Source organism: Lepidochelys olivacea (assembly GCF_965140295.1).
Source record: "Lepidochelys olivacea isolate rLepOli2 genome assembly, chromosome: 18".
Lineage (NCBI taxonomy): Eukaryota > Metazoa > Chordata > Testudines > Cheloniidae > Lepidochelys > Lepidochelys olivacea.
In genome coordinates this window covers 27,247,153-27,270,159 of record NC_140428.1, presented here as the reverse complement: position 1 = coordinate 27,270,159, position 23,007 = coordinate 27,247,153, and the positions used below count along the sequence as shown (strand labels likewise).

Genomic DNA, 23,007 nt, shown 5'->3' with positions numbered 1-23,007 from the left:
CTGATTACATATTATCAGAGGAATCTATTATATCTAGATAAGTTTGTGTAGATTTAGCTCATCCATTTTCAGGAGTGAGATAAGAAGAGGTTTACAGATTATCTGCTCTAGAATTTGTCCTCTGATGAAAGTTTCACTGTTAGTGTCACAGCGAATGGTGCTTTGTTGGTAGATAGGTAGTTGCCAAAATCTGGGTTAGTTTGTTGAGGTTAAGGTATTAATCCCATTTCCTTTGGTATAAAGTCTCATTTTTCCTTTAAGCAATTTTATGGGAGAGATTTTCAAGAATGCAAAAGAAGTAAGATGCCTCAGTCCCATTGAAAGTAAATGGGATTTGAGTGCCTAATTCCCATTTTGCCTTTGCAAATCTCTTCCTGTGTCGCACTAAATTATGCATTGAGTTGCCAGTATTAGCCATTTTAACAGTAATCTTACTCTGTATCAGGTTGCAGGAGCATATTCCAAGACTTGGTCGTATCGAGAAGATGCATTGCTTGCTATATATAAAAAGCTGATGGAAATCTCTGCCAGCACATCTAAGGATGATTTAAAGAATATGCTTAGAGCTGCTGTCTTTCTTATAAGAAGAGCCATAAAAGACATAGTGTCTTCAGTGAGTAATACTGTTTCATAATAAAAATATCCTCATTGAAGCTCCAGTCCTGCACAGCCTTGTGCAAGGCTATACTCACATGGAACAAGTTGCAGGATCAGGGCCTAGTAAGTGAAGGCTTTTAGTTGAGAAAATAATTGTAATTTAATAATATTAAATATCTGAATAGCCTACACTCTAAAAGGGAATGCTGTTATATTAACTTTGGCTTTGAATTATAGTTGCAATTTTACAAAAATGTGAGTTCATGCAGGTTTTTAATTGCTGCCAAATTTAGGGAACTGCATAATATACAGAGGTAAATAGTTTATAAAATGTGAGCATCTTGGGTTGTCTGTGTATTGCATGCCATGAAGAATAGTGACTGTGCTCAATAAATAAGTTTTTTGTGAAACTTTTATACAGCACTTAAATGCTATAGTAGAAAGAGAAACGTAGGTTATTTAGCAAATAATATATTTTATGGGTAAGGCTCCGTGTTCTGTGACTTTCCGTGACCTCTGTGACTTCTGCAGCAGCCAGTGCACTTGGCCCAGGGGCTGCCTGAGCAGCTCAGGGTACACCAGCCTCTGCTGGGGCAGTCTCAGGCCCTCCCACCCCTAGCAGCAGGAGTTTGGGCGTGGGGGGGCTCAGGGCTGGGGGTTGAGGTGTGGGACAGTGCTTACCTGGTCGGGGGGAGGCTCCCCGGAAGGGCGACAAAAACTCCCCTCCCTCAGCTCCTAGCTCCACGTGCTGCTTCTGCCCGCAGGTACCGCCCCTGCAGCTCCCATTGGCCATGGTTCCCAGCCAATGGGAGCTGCAGAACCAGGGCTTGGGACAGAGCGGAGGCAGCAAGTGGAACTAGGAGCTGGGATCACCGCTTCCTAGGAGCCAGGTAGGAAGCCTGCCCCAGTCCCACCAACCCCCCCTCCCCGAGCCCCCGCAGCGCCCCCAGAGCCACCCTCCCAAGCTGACCCCTTCCTAAATTTTAGTCGGGTATATAATAGAAGTCATGGACAGGTCACAGGCCGTGAATTTTTGTTTACTGCCTGTGACCTATCCATGTCTTTTACTTAGTATACCTGTGACTAAAATGTAGCCTTATTTATGGATAATGTACCCTGTAATTATCCGCTGTGCTCCACAAAACATGAATGAAAGCTGAGAATCCTAAAATTCATCTTAAATTTAACAATTTAATTCTGTAAAATACCCAAAGAACAAGTAACAGTTAAATTTGCATAGCAGAAGTATGTAGTTAAATCAACTTGGTTCTTGCAACAAATAGTTTGTGCAGACTTTTTCAGAATGAATAAAGAAAGCTAGACTATCTGCCTTTACTTGAATATCTGCCTTAACTTAAGTCATTTAATCTAGGGTTGGACAAAATCAAGGCAATATTTTCCACATTTGTGTAAGTCAAAGTTGAGTAATGGGCTTGAAGAAGTAACTATGGATACAGTATGTATTAAAATTGGGCTATACTACTTTATAAAGTTGATACAGGGAACAGAAGAGATTGCAGAGGGGTAACTTTTAGTCTCCAGCTAGGCCTTAGGAGATGGGGAAAGTTCAGTTTTTTCAAGAGCTTGCTGGACTTTATAGAAAATCAGTAGAATATATTGTTTGGCCCTTCACTTAAGGATTTAACTCATATTTTCTAGGGGAAAAAACCTGAGGTCGCTTCCATTACCGTGTTTTCCATATTGGTAATTCTAGACTTTTGCTGTTTCTGTTAATTCTAGAAAACAGACTGAGTTATATTACATGGAAATAGGACATTTTAAAATATTTTTTGTTTTAATAATCTTTCTAACTCAGGTTTTCCAAGCTTCCCTGAAACTTTTGAAAATGATCATCACTCAGTATATACCAAAGCATAAACTAGGTAAACTGGAAACAGCTCATTGTGTGGAAAGAACGCTTCCAAATCTGCTTTCTAGAACAGGAGACTCCTCAACCCGTCTTCGTATTGTGGCTGCCAACTTTATTCAGGTAGGAATGTCATCTGGAAATGCATATTAGATTGACTTTTTTAATACAACATTTAGCTGTTTTACCCACACATATGACAGACTGAGAATGCCACCAAGACACGGACTGCATGACATCTGTCCAAAATCAAATGTAAAAAGATATATTGGTGCTACAGTAATCAGTTTACTGCTGCTGGATTAACCTAAATAAGCTCCATATCATGGTTGTACGTTTTGACGCTAAGTGTTAATTACCCTTTTTGGTTTGAATGTGCTATTTCTGGTAAATACTTCATTACACATTCCACTATCATATTTACATGCGGATTGTTAAGAGCCACCAAGGACTTCCAGACTCCTCGGCTGGCTGCCTCCTGGGCTGCTGAGCTCCCAAGCAGGCAGCCATGGAAGCCAGCTTGCCCTCGGGTCTGGAAGCCCTCCATCCCCAGCCCTAAGAAGGTCCACCCCAAAAGTTGCAAAACTTGGAAGCTCCAACAACTGCTGACTGAAATGGACATTCTTGTCCATTTCACTGCTGTAGCAGTGGCTAAACTGCCAAGAAAGTCAATTTTAGTTTTGCCCTCTGGAAAGCGAGTTTCTTTTTTGGAAATGTAATGTGTTGGTGTATGAGAAGCAAAATATTTTTCAGGATTTCCAGTTCATAAGAAATTTCAAAATATTGTGCTGAACTGGAATTAAACCATATTTCAAAATGTTGAAATATCTCGTAAACTGGAACTCCTGAGATTCATCTTGTACTGCTTGTGAATGCAGGAGACAGAACTCTCACAGGATTTGGACCTAAACTGTGGACTTCACTCACAGAAGAGATAATGACCATGAACCTCACAGTAGTTGGAACTAACTCCATTTCTTTGACTTAGCTTCCTCACAATTACTTTTTCAGCAGCTTGCTCAAATCTACTGGTTGTGAAGTAGTCTGCTAGTTTTCAGTCTACTCCTGCAAGAGCAGAATGGACATAAAGTTTAGTTTGCCATTTTTTATTATTATTATTAATTTGAAGGGTACTGCAGTGATAAGAGCTATGAAAGTACCTAGATAGTCCTTGTCTCCTATTTGTAATATGGTATAATTTTTGATTAAAAGAAAATATATTTACACTCAAACTAATTGTAAAATTATAAATAAACTTACCTGTTCTGTGACTGAATTTTAGGTCATTTTATAGAGTCATTTTAACCTAATTGCAATAAAAATTAAGGGAAATTTTCAATTAGAAGTAAACAAATGACGTAAATATCAGATTTAGCAAAAGTAAAAAAGGATGCCAATTTAAAAATTGACAATCCATTCCTTGTGTGGTGGCAGTGAGCATTTGTGAACAGCTGTTGAAGAAGTACAGACTCTGTTTTCCAGTAAAACTTCAAAGCAGGAACAGTAATTCTCTGTGTGTGTGTATATATATGTTAATATAATCCCAGGAGGATACTAGGTGAGTCACTGGCTCTGGGTTATTTTATCATTGCATTCATCAAGATTGGGAGAAAAGTTTTTTCTTTCACTACAGACTTGACTCAGATTTTAACAGGGATAGTGTGAGAACTGCTCTGGTTTGTCACTCTAAAGCCAAAGGTGGCTTTTTTTTTTTTTTTTAATACCTCTTGGCTCGTGTACACTAGATTTGTAATTGTATACTTGAAAGGAAATGAGGAAGCCATTACTGTTGTAGTTTTGTAGCCAGGACATAGAGTACTTGGCTTGGAAAAGGAGGAAGATATACTTAGTATATTATTGCTAGCAGAAAATAAAACTTAATAGAACCTAAACAGTAAAACTTAAGAAATATTTAGAGTGACAGTGTAATATTCCTGTAGGGTTTTTGTATGACATTTCCAAACAGGAGGTATAAAAGATGGTCAAGCAGCCCTTTTCCTATATACACTCAGTACCTTTTCCAGTAGGTTTGCCTCTTACTTGAAAAGTGAATGCAGATCATTCATGTGTCCTTTAAGAAATATGAACTAAGATTAAATGAAACATTGCTCCATAATCACTTAAAATCAAACCAATTTATGAAAGAAGCTGTTTCTCTACTGCCACTGCTACCACCACTTACTCCTTTGGCACAGGGCTCCCACACAGACCATGCAAATGAAAGCTTCATAAATTATCCTGTGCAATGCAGATCAGTGTTGTTCCTCCATGTGCATCCACTACATATTCTTTTGATCCTGGTGCAAGCTGCTTCACATGTCTCACTTTTCTCCTATAAGCTGTTACTCTCTCTTTCCTAGCCACTGGCAACCAATATTCAGTCAGTTGTGATGGCAAGACCAATAGTGGCTTATGGTCTGAGCTATGTTGCAGTAAACCTGTTACAACAGACTCTTCTTTCTGTACAACCTACCTGAACTAATGTCTGGCTCCTTCTCAATTTTTCCCCTTTTTGTCAGGTTTGCTTACAAGAGGACAGAGTGCAGTGATTTCAAAGGAATACTACCAGGCTTCATAGCCTCATGATCTGGTGCCTGTTACTTCCATACTTCTATTGTCACAACTGACCTGGGTGTTTCTTTTAATCTCCTTGTTGTTGGTAGCTCCTTAGACAAGTCAGGAAACCTTAGCTTAAATATACTTTTCTCCTTTTTCCTGTGACCTTATCAAATTTAAAGCACAACTATTAAACTAAATGTTATGACTTTTTTTGATGTTGAAGACAATAATGATACTTGGCACCACATGGAAAGTAAAAATAAACCAGTGAACCAAATTACAAACATTACTTGAAATGTTAAAAAATTCAAACCAAAATCTTATCTTTGCGATGTGAAATGAAATGGGCACAAAAGTTAGTGTAATTTGAACACAAGTGAGACTCCAACTGCATTGACCATGTTTTAGGATTTAGAACTTATGTAGGAATGGAGAACTGTCCTAGAAATGTGCATTTCTTTACCCTTCATAAAAGCACAGAAGATATGAAAATGCTAGTCTTCACTGTTCATTAGTGGAAGGAACAATAATTGATTCATGCATATTAATATTTATTCACAGGGAAAAATAACTGGATTTATTTGTTAAATGTACTCTGTGTGTCAGATTCTGATCTGTTATGCTATATACTAGATCAGGCGCTGGTGGATTTAATCCAGTTTTCTTATTGAAAACAGAATCTAGCCTAATAAAACTAAAATGTTAAGTGAAAGTTACTGTATTTTTTTCTACGAACATGTTAAAATTATCAGTTTTGCACACACAGCTAGAATAGGTACTGTCTAGCATTGAAAGGACCAAACAGCAAGCATCTTATGACAATAGAATTCAGCTGTGAGGCTGTTTCCTTAGTAGATCAATAAAATGTGAGGTGGTAGATTTCCTCTGCTAAAGCACTTTCCTGAGATCAGTCTTGAGGCATTATCATTAGACTTCCTCTAGGAAATTTTCTCTCTCCTTCAGTTATCTAAAAACAAAAAAAAAAAACTTAGTGTCCAATTCTGCAGGTCTTGTTCAGATGAGAGATCCCAGTGAAAACATATTTCCCAGCAGATGCAATGTGTGCATGTTCTCGGTCAATAAAGTTGTTGCCAATAGCAAGACTGACACTTTTTTCTTCTCTTTATGCTGTGTACAGCCGACTGTGTTGAAATAGTGAATAACCATCTTCCTCTCCTGAAAGGTTTATCTCATTGTAACTAACACAGGACATTCTTGGTCATGAGGTCCTGAATAACAGTGGCTTTGCAAACCATTTCATCCTGTGTTTCAGCATTTTCCTGTGCGGGTTAACTCTGTATTTCCCTACAGGAAATGGCACTGTGTAATGAAGTTAAACCTCTTCAAATCATTCCGGTTCATCTGGTCCAGCCATTGAAACCAAATTCCCCTACTCATCTGGCAATGAGTCAGGTGGACTTGGTGGAACGCCTGTTGAAAGATCTGGGAACAGAAAACTCTGGGTTTACCATTGACAACGTCATGAGGGTAAGCGTCTGAAACTACAGTATTTTAAGTCTCTTTTTCTTGAATGAATGTTAATTTATTTGTGTTAGAGTGCCTGGTGCATACACCAGTCAGTGAGGCCCAGTGAGCTTCTCTAGGTGGCATTAGTCAACCTTGTGAAGATCCATAATGCAAAAGAAAATCTATAAAGGATACGTGGTTGGAGAAACATGCCTGTCTGTCTAACTAGGCAATATCAATGCTCCCACTGCAGTGGGCAGTCGCTCCTGATTAAGGGACAGATCCTTTGGTCTGACTGAGGTATGCTCAGCACACAGTGGAAATCGGGGCTGGCGAAGGTGGTTTAAAGCTATCTTTGTTTTTCCCCCAAATGTGGTGAGAATAGTCCGGCCCAGTTTAACTCCAGAAGAAAGTAAGAATAACCTTTTTCACCAATATTTTCAGTTTGCGACAGGGGCGTTGGAGCACAGAGTATATGAGGTACGCGATACAGCATTACGGATTATCTTCGACATGTACAGGCAGCACCAGGCCATTATACTGGATTATCTTCCTCCAGATGATGCCAACACACGCAAGAATGTTCTCTATAAAACACTCTTTGATGGATTTACTAAAATAGATGGTAGACTTACTGAGGCTGAGCTTAGGGTAAGTAATAAGACTGTGGAAAGTGTGCAGCTATGTTAAGATATTGTATTTTCAGCAGTGTCTTGGTGGAACCATGTATTGAATTTGTAGCTGCACTGATCGTAAAAAAAAATGGTTATAACACTTACGGCAGAATTTCATAATTGTAAATATCACGGTCGTATAGTAAAAAAACAGACTTGCACTCACTTTACTATATAAACCCATTTATAATCACTGTTATGATAGGGATCAAGCATAGAAAAAAGCACAGGTTATATTTCTGAAACAGTAACAATATTTTCACATCAGTAAGGTAAAAATCTAGGGTCAGTGGCAGTATGGTCATTCTTTGACTGTGGGACGAATGGAAGATGTGTTAATTTATTCATTATCTGTCAGTGGGGTATTTACATGAGAGACAGGTCTAAATCATAATGCATTTCTTTAAAATTAGCATAGAAGATCCTTTTTTGTTTATATTGTAATGGACCAGTTGTTAGTTTTGCACACAGTAAGAAAACAACATTATGTTCTAGATTAAATGGTGTTTTTGCATCCTTCCCTGAGTGAAAGAGTATTACAAAACCACTGTAACTGAAAGAGTATTTCTTAACAGGCACAGAAAAAAGCAGCCACAGAAGAAGCAGAAAAACAGAAGAAAGAGGAGATTAAGGTCCTGCAAGGGCAGCTAGCAGCACTGAAGGAGATCCAGGCAGAAGTTCAGGCTGGAAAGGTCAATATAATTTTTTAGCAGATGTTCTGGGTTGAAATTATCTTGTAATGGTGGTATAATTACAGGTACTGGTCCTATTATTTTTTCCTGATGGATACTGGAAACAGATTAAGCTGCTGTGTTCTGTGAGATGAAGGCTGCTTTGTGATAACTCTGGTACTATATTAAACCACAAGAAGTTTAACTGAAATACATGAAGGGACTAGTCTTTACTCATGGCATAAAGAGAAGTCAAAATTAAAATTCTGTGCTTTGTTTTTGGTACAGTGGTACAAAAATTGCATCCATGTAGAATTGTTGAATCCATCGTGTGGTGTTTGGAGTCTGCTTCTACAAGCTTTAAAATGTCCAAGTACTTGTTAGAGCAGTGCAAGGGTACTATACATAATAACTCATGTAGGTCACTTTAGAATGATGCTATACTATATAATTGTCATCAATTGGATTTGAACATACGTGACTTTAAAAGGTTAGTAACTGCACCCTGATATGGTAGAGGGACTGTTGCCCACCCTGCTGCAATATATGTGCCTGTACCAAGGCAGGGAAAGGGATATATCTACTGGAGGAACACTGTTGTGTCCCAGCACTCAGGAGACATCCTCTTTGGGAAGGCTGTCTGTCTGCACCACAACCTGTGTTGCCTTGACCGTGCTTCTTGTTTGTTCACTGACTGGACTTTCTCTGGATTTATCTGTTCTTCTTTCTTGAAATACCAAGAAATTGTTCTTTCCTGGGTGGTGCCTTAGTCACCAAGGGAATTACTGACATCTATTTCTTTGTTTGGCAGGAGAAAGAAAATGATTATCAAAAACTAAAGACTCAAGGTAAAGCTTAAAACTATTCAACGAAACACAAAAACCAAATTAGCCTTGAAATGTTTTGGATGGGGAAGTAGTTAGGATACATAACCAATAGGTGACTGACTATGATATAATGCACGCTGACTCATCTGAGTTCAGAAACACACAGATCCTAGAGCTTTGGATTGGCTGACTCAATCTGACAGAGAGAATCATTCAGTCTTCAGGGGATAACTGACCATTTAGTGTGCCAACATTGGTTGCCATCAGCTGGGTGGGTGGTTTCTTACACCAACTCAGATTGGCTTGGATTGAAGCCAGTTTGCATTTCTCCTCACATTGAGGTGAAATCATCTGCTGCTTTATTTTCAAAATGTTCACCAGCATTTTAAGTGATGACTGTGTGTGCAAACAATCCATTGCTGTTGTTTTGTATATGGCAGCGCACTCAAAAGGCAAGCAATTGTCCTGCTGTATCCAGGAAGCATTTCCTCTTGTGCTTTTTGACGTTTAGGAATGTACTATTCCAAATAGTCAGTTGCCATTAAGACCTTGAGAAACAATATTTATCCAAAAAGAACTAAGAACCATCTATTGAGTTTAATAGATTCCTTGTTACAGATGAGCAGGGAAAGAAAGTCACCCTACCTGCGGCAACAGAGATTCCAGATGATCATTCCTCGGTTGCAAATTATTTAGATAAGTAAGTAAAATCAGCAGCGTCTAACCACTTTAAAAGAGTAATTGCTAAAGAGCAGTTAGTGATCATCCAAATGCAAATATCTATACTGACATTTGTGGACAGTTCATTAAATAAGATTTAAATTGTTAAGTGTTAATAGGTGGCATTTTGAATATTTTAATTTCTTCCTCCTTATTCTTTATCTTCCAAAATAAATATACTTAATATTGGACAAATCAGGATTACATATCCTTCACCACTTGTACAGTGTGAGGTTTGTACATGTGTTTGAGAAGTTGTGTCCATGGATTAGAAAACTGTCACAATATAACAGCATATCACTGCTACAGAAACAGAGGCAAAACTAAGACTAAGATTGTCACACTGAAGAGCTTGATGAAGATCTAGAATGCTTTCTGAGATCAGGTAAACTGTCTAAGTGAGCCCTCCCCAGTATGTATTTGTAATAATGTCTCTCTCTTTGAGTGAACGTTTTTAGTTATAGCTACACTACAACTTTACAAAAGTCTCTGCCTGAGCCCAATCAGAGGCAGGTATTATGTAGGGAAGATGTTTTATACAAAAAAAAAAAACTGTCTATGTCACAGAATGATTTTATACTGGAAGGAGGTTCCCTTCCCTTGTTTCTTTCAGTAATCTATAGTGTTTGTTATTCTTCCTCTGTCTTCTCCAGCCTATGCATTTTTTGTGGTGAAAGGGATGAATCCTTCACAGAGGAAGGTTTGGATCTCCATTACTGGAAACATTGCCCTATGTTGACAAGATGTGAGCACTGCAAACAGGTCAGGGATTGGACTCAAAAGCCTGTATCAATATTCAACCTAACTTACACGTTCCAGAACTAACACAAGTAGTGAATTATTCTGTTGTCAATTGATAAGCTGCAAAAGGTGAAAATTGCTGTTTAACAAGAAGTTCAGTTTGTAGCAGAATCATTGTCATGGAAAATAACACGAGGAAAAGAGCAGTATAAGGAACCAAATTAACAACCAAAGTAAATCTGCTCAACATACTTGTCTATTTAAAATGTCACAGAACCATTAGAATGAGGAAACGGGAAAGGAAGGGGATCTCTCTTCTGGGTTAGGACAAATACCTTTTAAATAGTGTTGTTTGGAAGGAAAGGCTGTGTCACATCTATAGGGGAATCACTGCTATGCAGTATAAGCTGCGGATGCATGTGTGAAAATCAGAGCTCTTGCTGTGTGTGAAATTCTAAATCATTTCAGACCAGATGTCATATTGGGGGAGGAGAAGTTAGTGATACTCTTTCAGACTCCACCCACAAAATCAGCTCTGCCCACAGGAGACATGTAGTCATAGTTGATTGCGCAGATGTTCAAATATGATCACGCATGCTCTCTGGGTTCGGCTTTTCCACCACTTGGGTCCTAATACACTGCTGACTCTGCTGGGCTCCTTGAGCTTGGCTTCTCCTTAATGGGATTCTGCTGGGCTCAACTCTTTCTTGATTGAGGGAGGAATGTAGCAGTGTCTCCCAAACCCATTTGCTGCAGTTGCCAAGGGGAGCTGTCATTCACGGTAGATGGTGCATGTGCAGATTTTCATAATGTAACCCTCCCTCTCCTTTTTTACAATCAGTTGTATTGTTAACATTTTAGGCATCTCAGTAAGCTCCCATTGAGATGAATCGGGCAGCTAATAACACTCAGTGCCGTTGGTTCAGGTTCTGCAAACGTGGGCAGGCATCACTTTATCAGTTACACTCCATACATGTTTTTGAGCTGTGTTGATAATTATCACATCTAGAGACTAGATTTTGTCTTTTAAAAAGTGCTGAGATTCTGGAGAACAAGGCAGCATGCCATATGACTACTAACCAGCTCAGTGTGGGCCCTGTTTCAGATATGTATTTATTTGTGGGGACACTTTAACATTCCAGTGTTACCTGTCGAGTAGCTTGCTCCAATTTGTCATAAACTGAAAGTGCAAAACAAATGTAACTTACACCTCAGGTGGGCAGAAGAGGGATGTAGCCGGAGAAGCAATTAAAACAAGGACTAAAAAGCGAGAGGCCTGGGACAGCTTATTTCAATTCCTTTTCCTGTTCCTTCTCCCACCTCTGCCTTTCTGTTCTTTAGTGTGTAAGCACCATTATTTTGTACACCCACTGACTTTTAGATTAGTCCAAATGTACTTCAGTATTTACATCTGCTTTGTGACCAACTTCTACCTGAAGTTCAGCTTACAACACCACTTGTGGGCCCCAAGACTTCCATGGGAGTTGCATCCATTTATTTCATGATGAACTTGGCCTAGGAGCCCTTACTGAGGTGTTTAATGTGAAACTTTCATTGATTTACTCAACCACTGGCAGTCAAGGTGGCTTTGAAGCATCTATCTAGATGCTGCTTGATATGTTGTACAAAGATTATCCCAGGAAGAAGCATGTGTTCCTGTTTTGTCCCATGCCTGCCTGTACGTACATGCAGTGTTAGCAACTTCTGTGTTCATACACAGTACAATACATGGAATCATTTCTAACTGTATTTCAAGGTAAGAATAGAGTTAAACACAGGAACAAGTTTTAAGTTACCTTTCCTTGTTTTATTTTTAAGCCTATAACGATACATTTTTGCTTTAAATTTGCAGGTTACAGGTGTATGAAACACAAGCAGAATGTTACCAGACTTAGGCATTTTGAAATTTTACCCTGAGTCCTATTTTCAAAGGTGAATTAGGAGCCCAAGTCTCATTAATTTTCAATGACATTTAAGCTTGTAGGTGCCTAAGTCACTTTTTAAAATGAGACTTGAGCTCTAAAGTCACTTAAGATCTTTTGAAAATATTATTCTTAATTTCATAGCCCAATACAAGTCTATTCCTGTATTTCTTGTATTCTCAGCCACCTGTCTGTGTTCCTGTTGCAGGTGGTGGAGATAGCAAGCCTGACAGAGCACTTGCTGACTGAGTGTGATAAAAAAGATGGCTTTGGGAAATGTCAGCGCTGTAGTGAGGCCATTCTAAAAGAGGAACTGCCCAAACATGTGAAGGGCAAGACTTGCAATCGTGAGTAGTTTCAAATGGAATAAGTGAAGCCGGGGGGAGCTGCTCAATACCTCAAAAGCTCAATACCTTTGGAAAATCAAGCCTCTTCAATTTAGGTGCTGGTGTTAGAATCCTAACTTGAGGCTAAGGATTGAATATTTTTGGCCTAAACGTTTTTGCCTTTCAGTGCTCCCTGCACTTACCTCCAATTAATGCATGTGCAAGTGTCTTGTGAGCAAGAACAGAAAACCCCTGAAGATTGCTCCACAGTTTAGAGCACCCTCATTACTGTAGAACAAGCTGAAGGCACTTCTGTGTTTGCTTTTCTCCCTTTCCTTTTCATTTTTTCTCTTGATCATCGGTTTCTTGACTAGGCAGGGGAAGGTAGAATAGTAGCCAGTTCCATCCCATGCTCACAGAAACTGGCGGAGATCAAGCTGCTCCTCTTGCATTGGGCAAAACACGTGGCAGTAGCATAACTTTTTTCCCTCTTTCTAATAATTTCAGCTGCAAAACCAGAAAAGGTGGCAAACCGCTGTCCATTGTGCCATGAAAACTTCGCCCCAGGAGAGGAGGTAAGAGAAAATGAGTGTAATGTCAAATTGGTCTTGGTAGTCTTGTCACTAAGACTTCAATAGTTTGTTCTTTAACACGGAAATTACCTACACTGCCTGAACATAACCATATCAAAAAGTGCCGGGATTCTCTGCCTGTGGCTTCAGAACAAGGTTAATAAATGCAAACTGGTAGCAAACTACTTTCAAAGGCTGTGCAAAACAGAAATTTAATGGCCACCTTACTTCTTCTGAGATCAGCCTTGAAGCAGGAAATGGTGCCTCCAATTCTCCCCCCGCCTTAATTTGCTTTGCTAAGTGATTTGATGGAGTTACATTTAGGCTTGTTCAGGTTACAGCAGGAATTGATTATCTATGTTTGGCTTTCATTCAGAGGTCTCTTCTCAGTCTGATCAAGACCGTAGTTAATAGGCAAAAGAATGAGACAATGTGTCATCTTAAACCCAAGGTGACTGTGAGATGTTCCAGATTTTGTCCTCAGTGCGGGCCAAAACTATTGAAATCTGCTTGCTTTTCTCAGTAAAATGACACCTAGCATTTCATTTTTCCTTTGATGCTGTAAAAAGTGTGTGCGCATTCACATGGCTGTGCACACGTGTAGATACAGAAATAGCGTTCGTATGAAAGACCTGCTATTTCTCTGCTTTTGTAACACCACTTGTTTCTTAATTGATCATAGGCCTGGAAATCTCACCTAATGGGCAAAGATGGCTGTCAAATGAATCTGCGGAGGGTGCCTATGCTAAATAAAACTCTGCTGATGCAGTCTGGTATGGATTTCCTTGTGATTACTATGCTTTTCACTTGGTTTACTTATTTAAGCAGAAGGCTCTATTCTAGAAAGCAAGTTGATCCTTAGTCAAGAACAGTTCAATGCATTATTCAAGTATTTGAATATGCTGACTCTGTATTTCTAAATATGTTGGTATAGAATAGCACACGCAGAGGGCAGATTACCCTCTGATACGCCAGTCAATCTCAATGACTTCATCACAGATGCGCTGTTGTAATGGAGTGGAGAAGTTGCCTCATTTTTAATTTTGTCTTATTGTTCACTCATTTTATGGAGCAGCATACCACAAAGACTCTTCTTGCTGTAGTTGCCCTCTTATATCACACAGTATGCTATAAACCCAACAGATACAGTAGTGCACAGGCAGCTGCTTAAATGCTATATTGTCAATATGCCTCAGGCCTGAGAAGGGCCAATTAGAGATGCTAATCTAATCCTAACTATGGGATGGAGTGAAATGAATAGGTAGTCTTTATCTGTCCTGTAGAGAACTAGAAATTAGGACACTGGGTTGATAAGCATCAGACAAATGCCTGTGGCAGGTAGGTAGCTGGGAACTGAACTCTGACCATGAACTCATGTCACATATGGTGGGTCTCTGAACAGACTGATGGTATGTTCATGTCAGATGTTCATGTTTACTCCCTGGCCTGGATTCAAATGTATGATCCATCTCCTGTTACCACTCCTGTGAGTAATCCTGTCACTTCAAAGTCAATCTTATTACTTCTGTCAATGTTGTAGCTAAGGCATGTACTTGAAATGCAAGAGATATGCAGTATTTGTTTGTGATTGATAATCTTTGTTCTTTTCCCAGGAAAAGCAGCAGGATTAACCATAACCAAATCAGGTCCTACAGCAACAAAGGTTCGATCCCCCTCTGTAGGAAGCAAGATCCCTGCCCCAAAAGGGGGCCTGAATAAAAGCACTGGCAGAACATATGCAAAGCGATGACATGAGAAGTACTCGTTTCCTTTGTCTCCATAACTGAGCAAGTTTTATGTAATGCACAACATTTCCAAGATTTGTTTGCAAGTGATAGGAGCCCCACGTCATCCATTTCACCTGAACTACATGCTGCTGTTTATCAACCACAAATAGTGTTTGACTGCTTCATTTACCCAATAGTTAAAGCTTATATATTGGTTCTCTCTGTGTAGTGTTGTGTATAATTATCCCAAGAATCTGCATCTCACTGTTAGTGATCTGCAGTCTTTTAGGGACAAAGCCTCTGGCCTGCTACACTCCTTTTGCACTTCCCCAGTAGCACAGAGGGAGCAGAAAGCAGCTGAACCTTCCTTGGTGAGGATTGTCTCAGCATGGGGGAGTATCCCATGGCATAGCCAGATCCTGAGCTACCCACTGCAGCAGCAACCAATGTAGAGATCCTGGCCAAAATATAGCATGCTTCAGCTGTCCCTGGTCAGTGTATGATCCCATGGGACGAGGGCGGTAGCCAGTGTAAACAAGAGCATCCTTGATGCTAGGACAAGTAAGGAACTGGCCCCAGGGTCAGGAAGCCACAACTGTCTCTCTTTTGGCCCTTCCTCGGGGCATAGCTGAGACTCTGAGTCCAACTAAATCAGGTTTTCAGAACAAAGCTTTGAGGTATCTGTTCCTTTGAACCAAAGCTAATGTTCACTGACAAATATTCCCAAACTGTTTAGAGAATGCAATCATTGTATCATGTGACTTTATCACTTTAATGAAGTCACTATAAAATTTGTTGGTAACTGTTCTCTGTCAAAACTTGCTTGGGTGTGTGACACAGTAAAATGAATAGTGTCACTACATATCTGATTGAGGGGGGGAAGTGCTAGTTGTACCGAAATAGAACTACAATAAGACTATAGTATCATTTACCTACAGTATGGGTCGACTAGGTGTATTTCTGCACCAGTCCAGCAAATCAAAACCAATCTACAGAGAAATTACCATATTTAGGCTTTGAAACACATCACTGAATATTAGAAACACAATAGCTATATTGCGATCACAGTAGCTTTGCTGTCATTAAGTTTGTGTCATAGGAGTCCCACAACCCAACTGTTCTAACATACAGCTAACAAAAATTAAAGTAGAAAGTAAGTCTTGAGCAGCTAAAAATATTCCTTTATGAGACACTTTGAAATTCTCTAGCTGGCCAATGTTCCGTAGTCACAGAATGATGTGGGTAAACAATATGCTCTTTCTAGAAAAACTTTAACTGTTCTTACATTCCTTTGGGTTGGCTGTCTTACCTCCAGATCCAAGTTTGATATGATCAGTATAATGAATATTTCAGGTAGCAGCTTGTATATTATATAATAACTATGTATACTTATAAAAATATGCCTGTCTATACAGAGTACCTGTTAGACATTTATAGCAAGGGCTTAAGCATAAATTATTCTGTCAGTTAAAGTCACATTTAAAAAAGCAGATTGTACTTCCAAAACAATTATTTCATAAATATGATTAGATGGACTCTTGTGAACAGATACACACCTGGAGCAGTGAACTTGTGAAATATCAGTTTCCCTAAAATAAAACTCTACTAGAGCTGTTTAATTCAGAAATAACATTGCAGAGTCACCAGCGCAGGCCAGGAACATATTTTGAATCCTGCAAGACCCAACCTGTAGTTTCTCTCTACCGATAAGGTGCCCAGTTTATAAGCAGGACAAGAAACTGAAAAGTTTTTGTCAACTGCCTTGTTCTCTATTATCCACCCTAACATCTTGTAAAGCAAAATATCATCCCGTTCTCTGGAGACTGTAATTCTCCATTACGCCACATACTAACATGATTTGATAGTAATTCAGCAACAACCATTGACTGTGGGTACCATCTATATGTCTACAGCAATCCCATCTGTTCAGGGGTTTCTAATCATTCTGGGAGACAGATCGTTGGCTGAGGGGAAAAATTTTGTTTTAGCAAAAGTGGATGAAATAATTTTGGTCATTTAACTTACAGAACTGCAAAAAGCTAGTCATTTCTTCTGTATGCTTTAGCTCAAAACTGCCATGTTTCTAAACTGAAATTGTGCATAGTATTTTTTTCTATAACAATGATTTATTCTTCATTTAGGACCAAATTCAACTCCCAGTGAAGTTTAGTGGAAAGATTCCGATTGACTTCAGTGAGTTTTGGATCAGCCCTTATAACAATACATGTCTGTGAGTAAAAGCTACCAGGAAGTGTAGCTTTGAAAAATGGTTTCTCTCGAAGGAGAGAAGTTACTGTTCAAAGGCTTTTACTACACTTTTCAGTGGGTTTTACGACATGCATTTGCTGTGCACAGTTAGTGCAGTACATATTCCAAAATGTTTCTCCAATAGACAATACAAGTTCCCAATAAATTTTAATTTTTTTTTTTTACAGTCACCAAAGTGCTAGAAAAGTTGCTGTTTAAATGGCCTCTTTGACAACCACATAGTCTCCATCGATGATTTCCCCACCCTATTTGCTCAGACACCGTAATGCTTTCTGAACTGCAAACAAGAGACTAGCCTATTCATCAAAATGCATGGTGAAATCCTGGCCCTGTTGAATTCAATAGAAGTCTTGCTATTGACTTCAGTGGGGCTGGACTTTCACCCGCAGTCTAACTTACTCTACAGCTATGTGTTTGTGAGCAGCTGTTTGAAGTGTTACCCGTCTATTTATTATTTAACTTTTAATATAACATGCTGCACTTCTACATCACTTTCCACCCCCAGAGCTGAATAAGATTGTTGCTCCATTGCCTAGTAGTCTGTGGGGATGGCAAAAGTTTCCTTTAGATAGAATTGTTTGATTTCATAAGAGTGGGCTAATAGAAACCTGCTACCAATAAAGGCTATAGAGTGGGAGGGGGAAATGTCTGTTACAGGAGAAAATACTTCTTGATTAGAAGGGAACAGTTTGCATAACCACAGGAATTTGCAGCTTATTAAATTGTTAATAACAATACTAGTGTAAATGCATAGTAAAATGTTGAACTGTATGCCCTCCCTTATGTGTGTGGACAAGCACCTTCCTTAGGTATTAGTAGGAGCACTGACCGTATGAGAAGGAAAATGTGGTATACCTCGTAGGTTCTGTCTCTCTCTAGGAAATTTGTGATCCATAATTTGCCACCCGTGTAGCTCCACTGCTGGGAGCAATAGGGGAGGCGTATAGTCTTGAGACTGATTTCCCCTCTGTAGCTCAGCCCACCAAAATGATCCTTGGAGACGCGAACAAAAGCCGTGTATACTGAGAGAAAAGACCCGGTACCTTTAGTGAAATTTGGCCTTCCCTTCTGTTTAATCATAAGTCTAGACTTTTCAAGGAGGAGTGCTGCCCAAATCCTAGTTAATGCCAAGACTCAGCTCCAAATAGAATCCCAGAGGTTGGCTGAATATTGCCTTAAAAATGGGGAAGGGTTTTAGGAACTGTAATTACTAAAAAGTAAAAATCCATTTAAAAAAATATATATTTTAAAGCTTTAGCTCTAGTGACCTTCTCCCTTGGTTATTTTCAGTGCCCTAATTTCATAATAACAGTTTCTCTCATTAGCTTTTTAGTAAAATAAACATTCATAAATCGACATTCCACTGTGCAGTTCTGCTTTAAACAGAACACTTAGTTCTGAGGTGTAGTGTGTTAAAATTCATGTACACCCTGGAACAGCATTTAAAACACCTTTTATTCATTGTAAATTTCAGGATATTTCCTTCCAAGATAAAATTAATTGTTCTGCACCACTGTCCACAGCAGGATCCAGAAATATGGGATTATAGTAATCTGAAAGCAATATTTTTTCTTTTGCCACATTGATACGAATTTGCTGTATTTATTGTATTTTGTATATACTATATTTGTAGTGTACAGTTTTTAATAGAGCTTGTTTGTGTGCTCCGTGCATGTCTATGAATTTTATAAGCACATTGCAGCACTTGCATTTGAAATGCTGTTGTATGTAACCTTTAAACACTCCTTCACATATTTGTTAGAAATTAAACGGTCTCTCCATTTTAGAACCTGATCCTGTAGTCCATTATGCAGGCAAAAGTCCTGTTGACTTTGCTCAGAGTTTAGCCTGTGTAGTGACTGCAGGGTCAGTTGATAAGATCCCAGAGTACAGCTTACCTTTGAATGGTCCAAACCTGTAATCTTTTATACCTGGAATTCAATGGATCTACTCCTGTCTGGAAAGGTTTTCATGCGTGTAAATGTTTGCTGGATTGGGCCCTCCTGGGGTGCACTGCATTGGTAAATGTGACCCTTCTCAGAGTGTGGTGTCTTATGAATCAGATGATTAACAGTTAAAACGAAGGCATTTAGTTAAATCCTTCACATAACTGAAGCAGCAAAGATGCTCGCTGTCTCTTAATTTGTGTAGGGGGCTGCCCAGAAAACAAGGCCAGGGGTAGACTTTTATAACTACATCGTCTATAGGTTAAGCCCCAGGAATTGGAATAAAGGCCATATTCTATTCATATTCTACTGTTACTCACCATTTTGAATAGCTGATAAATTTGGGGCTGAACCTGGCATTGTTTTCAGGAATTCAGTATTGCTTCTTTCTGACATCTCCAATCCTTTCCTTGGCTCGGACTCGCTCATCTCAAAGGTGTTTGAAAGTTGTGATGCTTAGGTCACTTGTCTAAAATGTGCATCTTCCCATTTCATGTGTCAGCACCTCACAGCAGGTGTATGAACTGCTTTCCTACTATCTTAAGCTACTTTCTAATGTTTAACTAGGCTTCTCGTCTGTGCAATAACTGCACAGGTTCCTTAAGTTCTACTAGTCAGTGCTAAATGCTTTTGGATTTATACTTGCTAATACAAAGACCCAAGGCAAACTTCAGCACTTTTGAACATTATTGGGACTGGGGACATTGCTTACTGGATTTGAATTCCATAAATAAAATACAGAAAGGTTCAGAGAGACGCAACAAATATGATACAGGGTATGGAACGGCTTCCCTACACAGAGGGACGTAAGTGCTGCTCAGCTTAGAAAAGAGGTCACTAAGGGAGGTGGGATAGAATAGAGGTCTACAAAATCATGAGTGGTGTGGAAAAAGTGAATAGAGAAGTGTTATTTACTCTTTCACACAATACAAAAATCAGGGGTCACCTGATGAAATTAACAGGCAGCAGGTTTAATACAAATAAGAGGAAGTATTTCTTCACACAAAGCACAACTAGCCTGTGAAACTGATTGCCATGGAATGTTGTGATGGCCAAAAATAAACTCCGTAAAAAAAAGAACTAAATAAGTTCATGGAGAATAGATGGACCAATGGCTATTAGCCAAGATAATCAGGAATGCAACCACATGGTTGGGCAACTCGAAATCTCTGACTGCCAGAAGCCAGGAGGGGAAGACCAGTGGATCGCTTCCCCTGAAGCTCCGGTACTGGCCACTGTCAAAGACAGGATACATGGCTAGATGGACCATTGGTCTGACCTAGTAATGCCATTCTTACATTATTTTGATAGCTTTTTTTTAATGTTGCACATGTTATGTAAAGGAGAATGGTACTCATTTTTCTGCAGGCTAGCACCATGAAATTCTAAAATGCAAGCATCTCCTCTCTCCATGAATAAACTCAGGATTACATATTGTAAATAACGTTATTTCTCTTCTAACATTCCAGGCTTCTGGGATGAGCAGAATGGATCCAAATTTCTGTTGGCTGTATATGCCCTAGTAAACATCATGGCTGTAACTCACTCCTGGTGCTGCACTAATTCTGTTCTGTGCAGGTCTATGCACCTCAGGGCTTAAAGCACGGGCAGGTTATCACTGTTCCATTCGTACCATTGCTAGCACTAGAGGAGCCGCACCTTGCTGATGTCCTTCAGCTTTTGAGCAAAGTTAGATGAGACAGTAGCAAAAATAGCTGAGCCCTACACTACAGCTTCAACATCCGCTGTCTTCCAGCGGTTCCACCGCTGTTGAGTTATGGCTACATAGTTTGCTGGTGTCGATCATACCCAAAGGGATGTTGTGTTAACACTTTTTAAAGCTTTTAAATGTTTTTGTGTATTTGTGTGTTTTTTAATTTTCAGTGGAAACTTTGTTTACATGTAAACTTTCCCCTTCAGGGTTGTGATCCAAACACAACTTTGTGAACGTGACAAGGCAGGCCAGTTCTGTTTTCATTGTCTCCAGTGACTGATGTGGAAAAAGTAAACACAGCATAAATGGTGAAAAATAAATGCAGGTTTAAAATTCTGTTTGTCATAGTAAATATAGTAGGGTAATACCTAAAGTTTTAGTAACATAGGAACAAACTTTTTCTGATGACCTTTTAGCGAGCAGATCAAGGGATGTGATCGTTCCCCTCTATTCGACATTGGTGAGGCCTCATCTGGAGTACTGTGTCCAGTTTTGGGCCCCACACTACAAGAAGGATGTGGATAAATTGGAGAGAGTCCAGCGAAGGGCAACAAAAATGATTAGGGGTCTAGAACACAAGACTTATGAGGAGAGGCTGAGGGAGCTGGGATTGTTTAGCCTGCAGAAGAGAAGAATGAGGGGGGATTTGATAGCTGCTTTCAACTACCTGAAAGGGGGTTCCAAAGAGGATGGCTCTAGACTGTTCTCAATGGTAGCAGATGACAGAACGAGGAGTAATGGTCTCAAGTTGCAGTGGGGGAGGTTTAGATTGGATATTAGGAAAAACTTTTTCACTAAGAGGGTGGTGAAACACTGGAATGAGTTACCTAGGGAGGTGGTAGAATCTCCTTCCTTAGAGGTTTTTAAGGTCAGGCTTGACAAAGCCCTGGCTGGGATGATTTAACTGGGAATTGGTCCTGCTTCGAGCAGGGGGTTGGACTAGATGACCTTCAGGGGTCCCTTCCAACCCTGATATTCTATGAACTCCAGCTCGTGGCTCTGCACGGCCCCCTGCCACTCAAAGTGCTCCAGCCCTGACTGGACGGCAAAGAGCAGGGTAGTGCGGTCGCCCAGGCACTTCTCGGGTGTCTGAGCCACAGCAGGAAGTAACGGCGGTGGCGGAGCGTTAGCAAGGGGTGGAATCACCTATCCGCCTGCCCGGGGCACCCGGCACCACGCAGTCCAGCGTCCTGCCCTTGGGGAAGGGTGCAGCGCCTCCCAAGAGGAGCCCAGGCTCAGGCTACTATGGGCCGGCTGGAGCCAGCCCCAGGGGGCCCAGTGCCCCCGGGACCCTGGCTCTAATTGCCACAGCTGGTGCAGGTTGAGCAGCATGGCAGGAGACAGGAGATGCTCACGCCTGCCCTCAGCACCGTGTGCAGCCAGCAGCTGCCCTCCATGCTGGGCAGCGGACCCCTGCCAGCAGTTAGGCATCCGTGTGCCCCGCCTGGGACCCTGCACTCGACACCTGCCAGGAACACCATCAGCAGGTCTGGCTCCAGCTTACCACTTCTCTAGCCTGGAGCTAGCCCATCCCAGGAGATGGAGAGATGTGCAGAGTGCTTCTGGTGTCCTGGCCTTGGGCCAAAGGCAGGGCCACTCCCCAGGGCGGGCCTGCCAGGATAGGTCTGGCTCCCCAGGCCACCACCTGAGGCCAAAACTGCTTGGCTTGATGCCCGAGCCGCAAATATCTGCATGGCCCTGCAGGGAGCTCCAAGCCTGGGACCCTCTGTGTGGAGAGTATTAATATTCCTCGCTATAACACCCCTTTATAATATTTTCTTGCTCTAATTGAGCAACATATGGCCCTAGTCATCTTGCTTTCTGGTAGTATACTGATACATACGTGGGCATAATACCCCCTCTATTGGCAGAGCAATAGATTCACTCCTAGTGTTTTTATTAGAAGTTAGAGACATACTCTGAAGACACAGATAGCATTTGATATTGCTGGTATCCGTGTTTCTGTAACATAGTGTATATTTTTTTGAAGTTTCTTTCAGTATGACAGGAGAATGTGAACTAGTTCTTTATGATACCAAGATAGAGTATACTTAATTATCCTACTTGGTTTGTTTGGCTTTTTGAAGTGTTTGGCTTTTATAGTGTGTCTCTTAAGAAGTTTTCATAGCTCTAGTTTATAATTATTACATTTTCACTGTTTGAAGAACCCCAATTCCCTTCATAGGGGAGTCTTGTAAATGAGGTTGATTAATGATTATCTCTTAATAATAATGGAATTAAATGTTCATCTTTTAAATATATCATCGGGCATCCAGATATGCTTGGCTTGATGCCCAAGCCGCAGATACCCTCATGGCCCTGCAGGGAGCCCCAAGCCTGGGACCCTCTGTGCAGAGAGTATTAAAATCCCTTGCCATATAACACCCCTTTATAATATTTTCTTGCTCT

The 23,007-nt window shown here is 40.3% G+C and overlaps 1 protein-coding gene across 4 annotated transcripts in view; it reads left to right on the top strand.

The window, feature by feature from the left end:
- The window catches only part of CEP104 (centrosomal protein 104), a 41,650-nt gene extending 20,716 nt beyond the window's left edge, over positions 1–20,934 (top strand). For 3 of the 4 annotated variants that reach the window (XM_084651875.1, XM_084651872.1, XM_084651873.1), the window contains exons 11-24: positions 446–613; positions 2,414–2,587; positions 6,335–6,511; positions 6,935–7,141; positions 7,740–7,856; positions 8,647–8,683; positions 9,281–9,362; positions 10,036–10,144; positions 12,254–12,392; positions 12,879–12,946; positions 13,626–13,716; positions 14,557–14,606; positions 16,812–16,863; positions 17,106–20,934. In XM_084651875.1, coding sequence (XP_084508001.1) covers positions 446–613; positions 2,414–2,587; positions 6,335–6,511; positions 6,935–7,141; positions 7,740–7,856; positions 8,647–8,683; positions 9,281–9,362; positions 10,036–10,144; positions 12,254–12,392; positions 12,879–12,946; positions 13,626–13,716; positions 14,557–14,606; positions 16,812–16,863; positions 17,106–17,149 — 1,515 coding nt within the window. In that variant the 3' untranslated portion in view covers positions 17,150–20,934. The remainder of the gene's footprint in view (positions 1–445; positions 614–2,413; positions 2,588–6,334; positions 6,512–6,934; positions 7,142–7,739; positions 7,857–8,646; positions 8,684–9,280; positions 9,363–10,035; positions 10,145–12,253; positions 12,393–12,878; positions 12,947–13,625; positions 13,717–14,556; positions 14,607–16,811; positions 16,864–17,105) is intronic. The other variant, XM_084651874.1, reaches the window with a different exon arrangement.
- The last annotated feature ends 2,073 nt before the right edge of the window (positions 20,935–23,007 follow it).